The following is a 12,745-nucleotide window of genomic DNA, read 5'->3' on the forward strand; positions in this document are numbered from 1 at the left end:
AATTGTCTCAAAAAGCTTACCCAGGACCAAGGTAAGGCTAACTGGCCTATAGTTTCCTGGGTCCTCCTTGCTCCCTTTTTTGAAAATGGGAACCACATTGGCCCTTTTCCAGTCCTCTAGCACAATACCAGAGCACCATGAGTGCTCGTAAAGCTGTGCCAGGGATCCTGCAATGACCCCTGCAAATTCCCTCAGCACTTGGGTGGAGATCATTAGGACCTGCTGATTTAAATGCATCCAGTCCCTCCAGAAGTTCCCTAACTAGGTCCTCACTGACCCTAGGCCTGGGTGCGCCTCCCCTGGGGCCTACGGGGGGTCCCGGTGGGGTGGGGGGCGGGGTGACCCGTTCCCCGCTCAGAAAAATGGAGTAGATAGTCTATTTGTATGCAGCTGCCCCTGCTATGTTATATCCAGTACTGAGCACCTTTATCCCAACATGAAATTTAGAAGAACAGTGACAAGCGTAGTTAGCTGGAGAACTTAACTTGTGAGAGAGATTAAACGAACCGAGTTGCAGTTTGGCTAATCAACAAAGAAAATTTTAAATCTACAAATAGGCAAAGAAATTAAGTATCAAATTTCAAATAGAGAAAAGCTTCATCTAGAGTAGTGTATTTGGTTTTTAGGAGAACTTGGATGGTGTTGGGAAAGTGAATGTAGAGGGAAAAATTTAAGGATAGATCTATTAGAAGTAGTCTCTCAGTGGAAGTTATGATGCAATTAAGGTTGGCTCTTGAAAAGGGATTGATTAGAATGTTAGAATATATCTAAGCTCTCCCTGTTTTGGGCACTTTTGTTGGGGCTAGTGAACTGAAAATATTTGGGATTTCTTCTTTAAACAGCTGAGGCATCAACATAGATAATGGGTTTATTGTCCATTTGAAATCTAGCCAATGTTAAGTGGGAAAAAAGAAAACTGAGCAACTCTGAAATAGTGACACTTCATACACTGTAGCATGAACACCTCCATTTATCCCTTCAGTCTAATCCTTTCTTTTTTATGGAATGATTATTTTTTTGTTTTTTATGGAACTCACACCTTGTCCTAACAGTCTAAACTTCTTGTTGAAGGCAGTGCCTTTCATGTACATGTAAAACAGTGAAGTCACTATGGGAGCTGAAATAACACATCTATGTTTTTCTAGCTTGCAATCAGAAGAGCAACACTGAAAAAGTCTTTTTCACCTGTGCTTGTGGGAAGTGCTCTGAAAAACAAAGGAGTGCAACCACTGCTGGATGCTGTCTTAGAGTACCTCCCAAATCCATCTGAAGTCCAGAATTATGCTATCCTCAATCAGGAGTAAGTACAGAAGGAGCAAGGGTAGGAGGACACTTATATATGGAGGTAAAAAATATTTGCGTGATTAAGATTTTAAATAGATATAAAATGGAGGAGGAAATGTGGGTAGCAGTATGCAGTAATAGTACGTTTCCCCAGTCACTTTAAAGAATTATGTGACTTATGTCAGGGTGCGATGACACAACGATCTGGTCCTGTGGTTATTTGTATGATAAAGTGGCGGCAGCACCTCAGGCTCTGTCTAGACTAGGAAGGGGGTCACTTTTGAAAATATGTTTAAACACCTGATTAATCGCAACAAGTCTAAGTTTAAACATGCTTTTGCAGTTTAAAAAAATAAAGTCCAGACATTCAGAGAGCCAGTTTATATCTCTCTTTATATAAAGTAGCGATTAGAGTAATTCACAATACATTTGGACATATAAAATCAGATACATCTTTACATAAAAACAAATCCAAGTAATGATTAAATGATTATCTTGAGGTTTTTCTTGCTATATTTGAGCTACTCTAATACTGTAGTGATAATTACAGTGTAAAACACAAAGAGGTAGAGGTGGGACCACTAAATGTGTTTTACACTCTTTCCTTGAGCGCCAACATTTTTCAGTTGACTCCTTTCCTCCCTGTTTAACCTGCAGCCCCTCGTCACCCCCCATTTATATAAGAAAGGTTGTATTAAGTCTTCTTACATGGCCTTTCAGCATTATTTCTCAATTCTGTGAAAGGAATTGCTCCAGTGTGTTCCCCTTACCTTTACTGAATCCAAATTGCAATACTTTTTAATACTAATGATTCCAGATTTTGTAGACCATCAGGTTAGATCCCCTGGATGGTGGTATGTGGTATAATAGCCAGGCTGTTCCCTTTCTCTCTCATTTCTTGGTACTGACCACTAGATTCGGTGACCTGTGAGCAGTAAGTAAGGTTACTTTCCCTTTTTGTTCTTCTGACTGGTTCTTTGCTAATATTTACCAGAATGCTCTTCTGCTGGGTGGGCAAAAAGAAGAGAGAGTGCGTGTGTGGTGAGCATCTCTAGCTACAGAGAAATGCTCTTTTCCGTCTTTCATATAAAGTGCTTTTGTGTAACATAACTGTAGTTCAGCAGCATTAGCTAATCTTCATAATACTTCCAAGAGGCGGTAGAATGTGCTATTTCTATTCTCTAATTTGCATGTATAAGCAAATTGCCCGCGGTCATGGAAGAATTTGACGTAAGAGCTGGAATTGGTACTCAGGAATTCCTGGTTTCATTGTACTGGGCTTAACCCCCTGTCTATCTTCTTCCTTCCCCTCCCCCCCTTGCACGCACATGCACGCGCACACACTGAGGATCTGGGGTCAGGTCCTGGCTCTACTGAGTTCAATGGGAATTTTTCATTGACTACACAGGAGCCAGATTTTCAGCCTAAGAATTTAGTATTGTAGTACTTGAAATATGGCTTATTTCACACAGTGGCACTTGACTCAAATTCAAAGGAGTCTTGAGGCAGCCATTTTTGTGCAGTGAAATGTTAGAGAAAAGATGCAAAGAGCAGGTTGACATCAGTTGAACATTAGGCAATTAAACCTCTACATCTCTGATCTCTATGTTGTATGAAGTAATTTCCAGAGGGCCCGGTCTGGCAAGGAGGATTGGGTCTACTGTGAGATGCTAGCTAACTTCTAGCCTCTGCACAACTTTAGTAGGAATGTTGCTTGCAGTAAAGGGGCAACTGTTGTGCACTGCCTCATTACTTTTCTTTACATTTTTTTCCTTTAAAAAAGGGATTCTGAGAGCAAAACAAAGCTGTTGCTGAACTCAGTCAGAGACGACTCCCAGCCTTTTGTAGGCCTGGCTTTCAAGCTGGAGGTGGGTTAATTTTTTTCTCCATAATTAAGCAAGAACAGTTAAAGTACAGGGCATTTCCTGAAATAATCAATGAGCTAAGTAGGGCTTATTGGCACTGGACCATTGGTAATTAATCCCCAGGAAGTGTCCTCTGCAGGAATTGTTACTGGTTCTATGAATGAAACACATTAGACTTCTGTTTTAAAGTTTTTCAGTAAATGTGTAAAGGTTTGTGCATATGCTGGACTTGTTACTTCATCAGCACTGGCATCGTGTGGCTGAAGTAAAGATCTCCCCAGGACAGATACTGAGTACATTAACCAGCTGACTTGCTTCAGTTGTTTCTGAATGTTTTGTGCTGCTAATATCCAATTCCTGCTGGCTGGCTTAGAGAGCTGAATACAGCATGTGGAGTTAACCACAGTATTGCTATACTGTGCCTATTTTCCTTAGGCATAGAAAACAGAGTAAATCCAACCAAAGGAACTACTATAGCCAAATTTTAAAGGGTTCTGTTCTTCTTTCTTTCTGCATGGGATAGACTTTTTTCACGCAGCAGTTGCATATTACAGTATGTGGCACTGTGAGTCGAACAGCACCTGTGCTGGCTAGCAGAAGCACTTATCTCTAGCATTCAGTGTACACTGAATCCCAGGTGTTGGGTTTTAAATGAGCATGACCAAGATAAATTACCCAGCATAAAGAACTAACCTTGCAGGTGCAGACATCGATTCTTCTCACTTGCACTGCTGTACTTTTCCAGAGATGGTAGTTAGTAGGGCTGTGCGAAATGGCACTGTTCCGCTTTGCCTTGAGTTTCGAAGGTTCAAGGGAACAGCGTTCTGTTTCATTCCCATCTAGCACAGGGGATGGGAAGTCAGCCCAGCTGAGCTGAGTTTGTTTCCCCAGTGCTGTGGTCAAAATGTTTCAGCTAACCTCGTTTTGTTTCGAAGCTGTTTTGCAGCCTTTTGTTTTGTTTCAATTTTGACGTTTCGACCTTGAAATGAGTTGAAACAGTGTCGAAACAAAACGGCCAGCGAAATTGCACACAGCCCTAGTAGTTTGTAGATGAAAAACAAGAAGAAAGATGGGACAGAGAAGTAGGTGGTGATGACTATAAAGAGGATACTGATAATAGCCCAATTGTAATTCCACTCTACATTGAACTCTCATAGAAATAAACAAAGCAGTTGTCAGCTTTGATCCATTAAGCGTCCAATCAAAATGAGTCATCCCATTTATGGACACTGATTTTCATGTCAAGAGAATTCTATATCGTTCTGTTAAAAAGAATTGTGCAACCTTCTCTGAAGCCTTGGAATCCTTTAATCACCAGGAGACTTTTACTGTTTGATCTAGTCAGCAGTGACAAAATCTGCCAGTAACTTTCCTTCAGAACTTTTGTTGATATCTTCTGCTGTCTATGAATGCATCAAAACATGACTGAATTTAGAAGAGTTACAATATTTGCATTCCTTTGTATTTTTGGAAGCTTGATTTTTACTTTTTGTGTTGAAAAGTGTTATCTTTAGCCAGATACAGATGTTCAGCTTCTATTGAGATAATTGCTTTTCTCTTAAATCAAAAATGGCTGCTCTGGAAGAAAAATAACCTGGGAGACTGAACATCTGTACATTACATAAGCTTAACTCCTCCTGGGGACCAGGAGTCATGGAGCCAGGGAGAAAGGCCCCCTGCCTTCCTGAGAAGGCAGGGTCATCCTGGTCTTGAGAAGGTGTTTCAGGTCAGTTGCTCTGCCCCTCCCATAAACCAAGAGGTGAGGGGAGCAGCAGCCACCTCTCCCTGCCTCATTCCCAAACCAGACAGTCCCAGTTTCAGGAAGAGGCAGGGGGCTTTGCCAACTTCCACTGGCTTCTCTTTGCTGCCCCTGCTGGGCAGCAGGATGGCAATTTTAAAAGTTGGTGGCCAGGGATGGGGCACCAGGAAAGCTTCTGTGTGCATGGCTCCCAGCTGCTACCATTTCTAAATTGCTGTCCCTACTGCTCAGCTGAGTAGCAGGGGGCAAGAGTAAGCTGGAGGGGCAGGGAGCTGAGTGTGCAGAGGCTTTCACCAGCCTGGCTCCCAGCCCCTCTGGCTTCCCTTTGCTGCATGAGACAACCTGCTGTGCGATGGTGGCAAGGCTTTGGAGCTTTGTCACTGCAGCAAAATGCCCGTGCTTCACCTTGCACTGCTCTGGCTCAGCCTGGGACAGCACAGGGTGAGGCAAAGGACTCCCAGGGTCCTGCTGCAGCGGCTGAGTGCTCCCTTCTGCTCCCTGCACTCCTCCGGTGCAAGGAGTGGGAGCTATTCTCCTGTGTGAGAGAGCCAGGAGGGTTCCTGTCATGGGAGAATGTACCCCCTTCCTGGCAGTCAACTGATTGACAGGATGCAGGGGCATTCTTCCAGGGGCTGGAACTGTTCCTGGCTGCCTATAGCAGCAGCTGCTTTTCAATAGTTGCCAACTGCTGCTTGATAGCCTGCCCCTTTCCCAGGTAGGGAAGTTCTCCAGCTGGTGCTGGAGGAACATTTGTACAGTTCACTTCTCAGCTGTTTTTCTACTGTAAGAAATTTCTTCTGGTAGAAATGTATGTCTGTACACAGCCTTTGTTCCATGTCTGGTATGAACTAAAGCAGTACATTTTATCTCAGTGGTTTATTGCAAACCTACTGAAGAAAATGTTAGTGTACAAAGTGACAATTTGGTGGCATCTTTAGATGGAGACTAGTGATTCAACCTTCTGTTTGTATGTCTTATATGGCAAAGCTGAGGTCTGGTGAATTATGGAGCTGTGGAGATAAAGAAACTTGTTAGGAGATACTAAATTCCAACTTAAGAGTTGAGGGAAGGATTGAGACTATTTAGCAATTGGATGTAGGAGTTCAAACTGTTGAACCCAAATTAAAAATCCTTTAACATGGCCAGTACAGAGCATGCATAAAAAGGTGGAGCTTTTGACTCTTGTAACCTTTATGTTTCTTTTTAACACATTTTAACTTGTGTGCCATTTTCAGGCTGGCCAATTTGGGCAGCTGACATATATTCGAGTTTATCAGGGGATGCTGAAGAAATCTCGATACATTTATAATACCAGGACAGGAAGGAGGGTGCGCCTGCAAAGACTGGTTCGTATGCATGCAGACATGCTGGAGGTGAGTGTGGAAATTGGAGCCAGGACAAACTTTGGATGGCGTTATCCTTTTTTGAGGCATGGTTTGAAAAGTGAGATGCTACTTTCCTATCATATTAGTTGGAGATGGTAGAGATTATCTGCTCTCACTTGGCCCTGTTACTGTATTGTGGGCTTCACAAGTATAACGGGATACTGAAGTGTTCTTTTTATATTATTTTTTCCATTGAACCAGAAAGATTCTCCACACACATTTGGTGCCAAATCCTGTAACAGGGTTTGTTGGCTTTGGGCTAAAGGCAGCCAGGTGTGACTTTTCCCTATGGATTCTACTTGCATCTGCTTTATGAAGGCTATCTTCCTTCTTCTGACAATAAACATCTTGAATGAAGTTTTAGAGTTATTAAAACTATAAAATGTCTCCCAAAATGCTACAAATATTGTCCCTGCTAGAAAAGATGTCACTGTAGGAGCCAACTGGATTTCCTTCTCGAATTCTTGTCATTTTAACTCCATGACTGGGTCAAGACTGCATGAAAGTTAGAAGGTGATACTGGCACTGTTTCTCTTTGGCAAGCTATTATTGCAGTTGAAACCCCCTTTCATGCTTCTACATTGAAATCTTAGTGAAAAAAAATCATATTTGCCTATGTACAACACATTTCAATCAAAGCTGGAATCTTCTAAGGAGTTGAAAAGAGTTGGGCATTCAACTTCCTTAAGCTCAGGTTTTATCATAGTTCTTTCTGTTTGAAACTGGATGTAGTTGTCTGTGCACATTAAATACAGTCTGTTGTTTCCTTTCAGTACCATGCAAAAAGCTAAACTTGCTGTTTTTTCTTTAGGATGTAAATGAAGTTTATGCAGGAGACATATGTGCATTGTTTGGAATTGATTGTGCAAGTGGGGATACATTCTGTGATAAATCTAATAATCAAATTTCCATGGTAAGTATAACTTTTTCAAACACCTGATTCATTGCACATTGTAGGTTTATCAGGATTTTATTCTTAATCCTTTTTTTAGTTTAAAAGCTCAGTTTATTTAGGTAAGTGACATACAGTTAGAAATTACTTGAGGAAACATGATATTGGTTTAGAATCATAAAATCATGGGAAATTAGGGATGGAAGGGACATTTAGAGATAATCTAGTCCCACCTTCTGCTCAAAGCAGGACCATCTGCAATTAGATTATCTCAGCCAGTGCATTGTCTAGCTGGGTCTTTAAAATCTCCAAGAATGGAGGCTCCACAACCTCTCTGAGTTGTGTCCTACTGCTTTACTACCCTCCTAGTGAGAGAGTTTTTCCCAATATCTAACCTAACCTTCCCTTGCTGCAACTTGAGACTATTGCCCCTTGCTTTGTCATCTGCCATCACAGAGAACAGTTTGACTGCATCCTCTTTGGAACCTCCCTTTAGGTAGTTGAAAGCTGCTATCAAATCTCCTCTGTCTTCTCTCCTCCAGACTAAATAAGCCCAGTTCCCTCAATCTTTTCTCATAAGTTATATCCCCCAGCCCCCTCACCATTTTTGTTGCCCTCCGCTGGATTCTCTCCAATTTGTCCATATTCTTTCTGTAGTGGGGTCCCCAAAACTAGAAAAAATTGTCAAAGCCATTTCCAGCTGGGAAGCTCAGGCCCACATGACAGGGCCTGAATTTGTAATCTTCTGGTTCCTAGCACACTACACAAGTCTTTTGGCCACAGAACCTGAAAAATGCTCAACTCAGCAAGGGCCACTCATTCAGACTGAAGATCAGGTGCCCACACCCAGACTTTCAACTCAACCTTTCAGCTGGCTGCTTAACACCGAGGCCCCTTAGCCACTGAACAAGCCTAAAACTTTTCTCAAGCCTACAAGGGCTGCCATTTTTAGCTGGGAAGTTCGGGGCCTCACACGCAGGCCTGAACTTGCAGCTTGATGGTCCCCAGCTTGCCACACAAGGCCCTGGGCCACAGAACCCAGGTCACTTTATACTATAACAAATAAAAAAACATTGGGGTGCGTGTAGATAGATAAACAGTGTATTACACAGAGTAACTAACACACTTAACACCAAATATTTTCAGCTCTAAGGGACATGATTATTATTTCTTTAAGCATAAAAGGTTAATACAGAGAGGGTATGTAAGCCCACACTCCAAATAGCATTTGGGTAGAAAAACCACTTTGTATTTATACATGTAACAGTGTTAGGAACATGAATGAAGACCCAAGCAACAGTACTAGAACTGTATATTCTGTAATTACCTTGTGTATTAGGTCAAGGTCCTAGTATAATCTCGAGATGAACTACATAATTTTGCAGTCTTACTGTACTTGATATAAGGCTGAACTAAGCCACACCATGAAAACTATGCTGTGGGAATCCATAGTTTCTGAACCCAAAATTTCAGTTCTACTGCAGGTTTGTTATTTGATGACTCTTTATAATCGTTACAGGAATCAATTCATATCCCTGATTCTGTCATTTCTGTAGCCATGAAGCCTTCCGACAAGGTAGGATAAGTATAAACAAGCATGTAGAAAACTTTCTTGTCCAAGTTACCTTCCCTTCCTTTTAGCCGTTTACTTGAGGGAAACGCTTTGTATTTGTCTAGTCTGGAAAAATGAATAGTGTGGAAGTGTGTTAATTTACATGTTTGCTTATGCATATGTATAAAAGTGCTAGCTTGCAGTGACTAACCATAGGGGTTTCTGTAAATTAAGAAGACTGTCCCTGTTGGCATAGCTTTAAGCAGCTAAATCATGATAAAAGTTCTCTGAGTTGAAAAACAGCTGACTTCAGTCTTCTTTCTTGATCTCAGTTATGACATTTTCCTGGTACGAAAGGCATTTTTTTATTGTATTGTTCAGACTGTTCACCTTATCTTTTGGGGAGGAAGTCCTTTTATAAATAGAACTGAGTAAATATGGTAGTCTAAGATAAGGGCTCTCCCTATTTAATTTTGTGGGGAAGCCCCTTGTCTTAGAATTGTATGAGATGGGGATGGGAGGCAGGCAGCTGCTGTGACTCAAACTCCAGTGCCAAGGTGGGTTAGGACCATAGCTGCCACTGCTGCCTGTCCCCCACCCCCACTAATTCTGCACCCTACGATTCCCCCTTCCTCCCATGCAGCCTCTGCCCCCCCCCCCCCCTTGGTTGTACCAGCAAGCTTTATCTATGCTGCAGCCTCACTTATTGAGCATGGCCCCAGCCCAGCCTGTAGCAGTGGCGTGCAACCCACATGGCTGCTGCAGGGGCTGGTGTAGACTCTTCTGGGGCTGGCCTGGGCCCCGTGCTCAGTGGCCCAGGCCAGAATGAGGTCAGAGTCTGCCAGAATGGAGCACAGGTAAGGAGGGAGTGGGGGTGGGAGCAGAGAGGCTTGAGGGGGGAGCAGCTGAGGGGGGCCAGGTAGGGAACAGAGGTGGCAAGGGGCAAACAAGCAGAAAGCAAGGTGCTTGACCTCCCCACCTGCCCTTCCCCACTGTCTGCCCCCCCCTGCAGCAATGTGGGGGGTGGGGAACAAATTAAAGATGTCCCTCTAATAAACCAACTATACATGGAAAATTATAACAAATTTAAAATTTTCCATGTATAGAATCTGATTATTAGGGGGGTCATCTTAGATTCAAATAAACACAGTAATCTGTTTGGGGAAGCAACTCTGGACTTCGTTGCAAGGAAACCGTTCTACCTATCTTGTTACTTGCTGCCTGTTGAATGTTAGGCAACAAAAACTGATATTTTTTTACATGTGTTTGGATTATTTTAGAATGACTTGGATAAATTTTCAAAAGGACTGAACCGGTTTACAAGAGAGGATCCTACCTTCAGAGTCTACTTTGATGATGAGAACAAGGAAACCATTGTTTCTGGAATGGGAGAACTACACTTGGAAATCTATGCTCAGGTGATTATTAAAGCTGAATCTGAGAGCTGGACTATGGGTTGGGGAAAGTTTTCCTCGTAACTTTGCCTTTAGGATACTGGTTGTGTTGCTATTTGCTATACACTTTTAAAGACAGCTGACTTAATCATGTAAAAGGGTTAAATGATTCCAATATATGGGCCCCAGTTTGGCGGCTGGATACCTGGGGGTCATATGCAGCTAAGAGGGATTTTCAGAGACACAGAATTCCACACTTTGCCGATCTAGTGCAGGCATGGGGCCACTGGTTTTAAGTGTGTAGAAATCTATACGCTATAAGTTGCTAAAAGTATCTGTATAAATAATTTTGGCTGCAATGATGGTTACTAAAGAACAATTACATCTAGAGATCTGTATGTTTTTTAATGTTTCTAGGATTCTTTTCTTTCTACTACTTTCTTTCGTCTTTCTTTTCAATCTACTTAAATTTCTATCTTTAAAAAAAAAAAAACTTGTGGTGGGGAGGGGAAACCCCCAGTAGATCATAATAAATATGTTCCCTCTATCCATACTGCCTCTTTTCTGGGTTTCCCACAGTACTGGGGGGAAAAATCAAGAAGGGTAGAGGAAAATGTATTGTAAAAAACTAACTGAAAGGAAGGTTTGTTTGGGAGTGAAGGGAGGGCAACAACTTAAGCGTATTCTGATTGATTGATTGTTAAATATAACACTTGACACTTATGACAGTCTTTCAAACTATTTTAATAACCATGATTAAATTTAATATTTAACTTCTCAGTAATAAAGATATTGCCTATACAAAGAAATGGTTCTAATTATTTTTTACTGTTTCTGCAGCGAATGGAAAGAGAATATGATTGTCCTTGTACCATGGGAAAACCAAAAGTTGCCTTTAGAGAGAGCATTGCAGCACCTGTACCGTAAGTATTAACATAATATGCCAAATTAGCCTTGCACTAAATGTGTTGTTTTTGTTATAGATTTACACTGTAGAGAAATATTAACACTTCTCTTGACTTGTTTGGTCAAGATAAAACAGAAAAAAAGCAAGGAAGTTTAACTGACTGAATATATTTTTACTTTGAATCCTATATACCTGTTTGTTTATATAACCCTTCTGTCACCAAAGCATCTCTTATTGAAGTACTGGATGACTAGTCCTCTATTTTGGCTGACGGCTGTTTTGTGTTACTTTAACACCATGCTGTGGATGCCAGAGAACTTGCATTTGCCAAGGAATAATTTCCTGTGGATAAAAAGTACATGAGGTGTTGAAGAAATGGAAAGATTACTGCCTTAGGACAATATTGACCTAGAATATGTGCTTTTATTTATGGGCATGTCTGCAGTGCAGTCACAGGTCTAACTGTAGCTTATGTAGATATACTGAACTGACTTTAAGCTAAGTAGATTAGATACTGAGAACACAGGTCAAGATGGGCTAGTTGTCCTGCATTTACCAAGGTCTGCAGAGAATTCTGGAGTCTGCTGAGCTCCTGTTGACATAACTACACTGTTACTGGTTTGCAACTTAGCTAGTTTAAGGCCAGCTGAAAATACCTTAGCTGTTGTTAGACCTCGGATTGCACTGTAAACATGCCCTTAGAATCCCAAACAAGTGTACTGGTAGGGAAATAAGCCTGTGTGTAGTTCTAGAGTTAATTGAGGTTGCTTCCCACTAAAATGAATGGTACCATAGATGCATAAACCTTACTGAAAGTGCAGGAGGATATAGAGTGCCACACACTTGGAATGGGAGAGGAATCCTTCCTCACTATTGATAAATTATTTTTGACAGCAGATTGTGGTATCTAGAGCTACAGGTCTAAAACTCCCTTCTCTCTTTCCATCAAATGCATGTTTGCCAGTAATAAAATGTTTACAGGAGACTCAGTTGTCCAGTGAAGGATGGTTTATGATGGTGTCATTTGAGGAACTTGAGATCCTGCTACCACTGGTACCAGAAAGGCAATTCACAAATTTATAAAAATACCCCTTTTGCTTTGCAATGAAACCAAGTTTTACCTGGGATACAAAGTCATGAAGCAGGACTGTGTAGTCAAATTCAAGATAATCATCATTTCTTTTCTGGAAAGAACATAAAAGATAAGGCAATGAGGACTAAGATTCAAAGGCTTTTTGATTTCACTTCCCTCCACTCCCCACCTTCCCGTTAAGACCTATCACGCAGTTGTAGCTGGCCATAGTTTTAAAAAAAATCTGTGAAATGTTGCAGACCAAACTGCTGATAGCTGATATTAGTGGGTAAACAGATGAAACTTAGGTTTGCTCTGTGCTGCACTTCATGTGATTCCACAGAGCATCTGTAAGGGAAAACACAGTTTGAAGCCACATGGGTTGCTCAGACAGCTCTATTTAAAAAGTTAGGCTTGATTTAATTAAGCTTGTTCCTTTTCAGGGGAAATATTGAGGCTTTTATTTTCCAAACTACTTGTTTGTTATTGCAGACTCTCTTATTCTATTTACTTATGTCCCTATGGAGACTCTTTGCTTTGGCTCAAAATAATTTAGAGTTTGTCCTATTTGGCATTTTTGACCAGTTTATCATTTAGGAAAACCTAGTTACACAGGCAATGGTAAGCAGCAGAAA

General features: G+C 41.4%; 1 protein-coding gene and 1 long non-coding RNA gene across 2 annotated transcripts in view; one reads left to right on the forward strand and one right to left on the reverse strand.

The window, feature by feature from the left end:
• The window catches only part of GFM1 (G elongation factor mitochondrial 1), a 53,461-nt gene that overhangs the window by 15,482 nt on the left and 25,234 nt on the right, over nucleotides 1–12,745 (forward strand). The window contains exons 6-12 of the mRNA XM_019532512.1: nucleotides 1,146–1,300; nucleotides 3,068–3,152; nucleotides 6,144–6,281; nucleotides 7,105–7,206; nucleotides 8,705–8,761; nucleotides 10,018–10,155; nucleotides 10,972–11,054. Of these exons, the coding sequence (XP_019388057.1) occupies nucleotides 1,146–1,300; nucleotides 3,068–3,152; nucleotides 6,144–6,281; nucleotides 7,105–7,206; nucleotides 8,705–8,761; nucleotides 10,018–10,155; nucleotides 10,972–11,054 (758 nt within the window). The remainder of the gene's footprint in view (nucleotides 1–1,145; nucleotides 1,301–3,067; nucleotides 3,153–6,143; nucleotides 6,282–7,104; nucleotides 7,207–8,704; nucleotides 8,762–10,017; nucleotides 10,156–10,971; nucleotides 11,055–12,745) is intronic.
• Nucleotides 11,080–12,699, reverse strand: LOC109308385. The gene is made up of 2 exons (XR_002100597.1): nucleotides 12,160–12,699; nucleotides 11,080–11,380 (listed from the first exon to the last, which is right to left on the reverse strand). It is a non-coding gene; the product is annotated as an uncharacterized LOC109308385 (long non-coding RNA).

This window comes from Crocodylus porosus, unplaced genomic scaffold, assembly GCF_001723895.1.
Source record: "Crocodylus porosus isolate Cpor-Errol unplaced genomic scaffold, CroPor_comp1, whole genome shotgun sequence".
In the NCBI taxonomy this organism is placed as follows: domain Eukaryota; kingdom Metazoa; phylum Chordata; order Crocodylia; family Crocodylidae; genus Crocodylus; species Crocodylus porosus.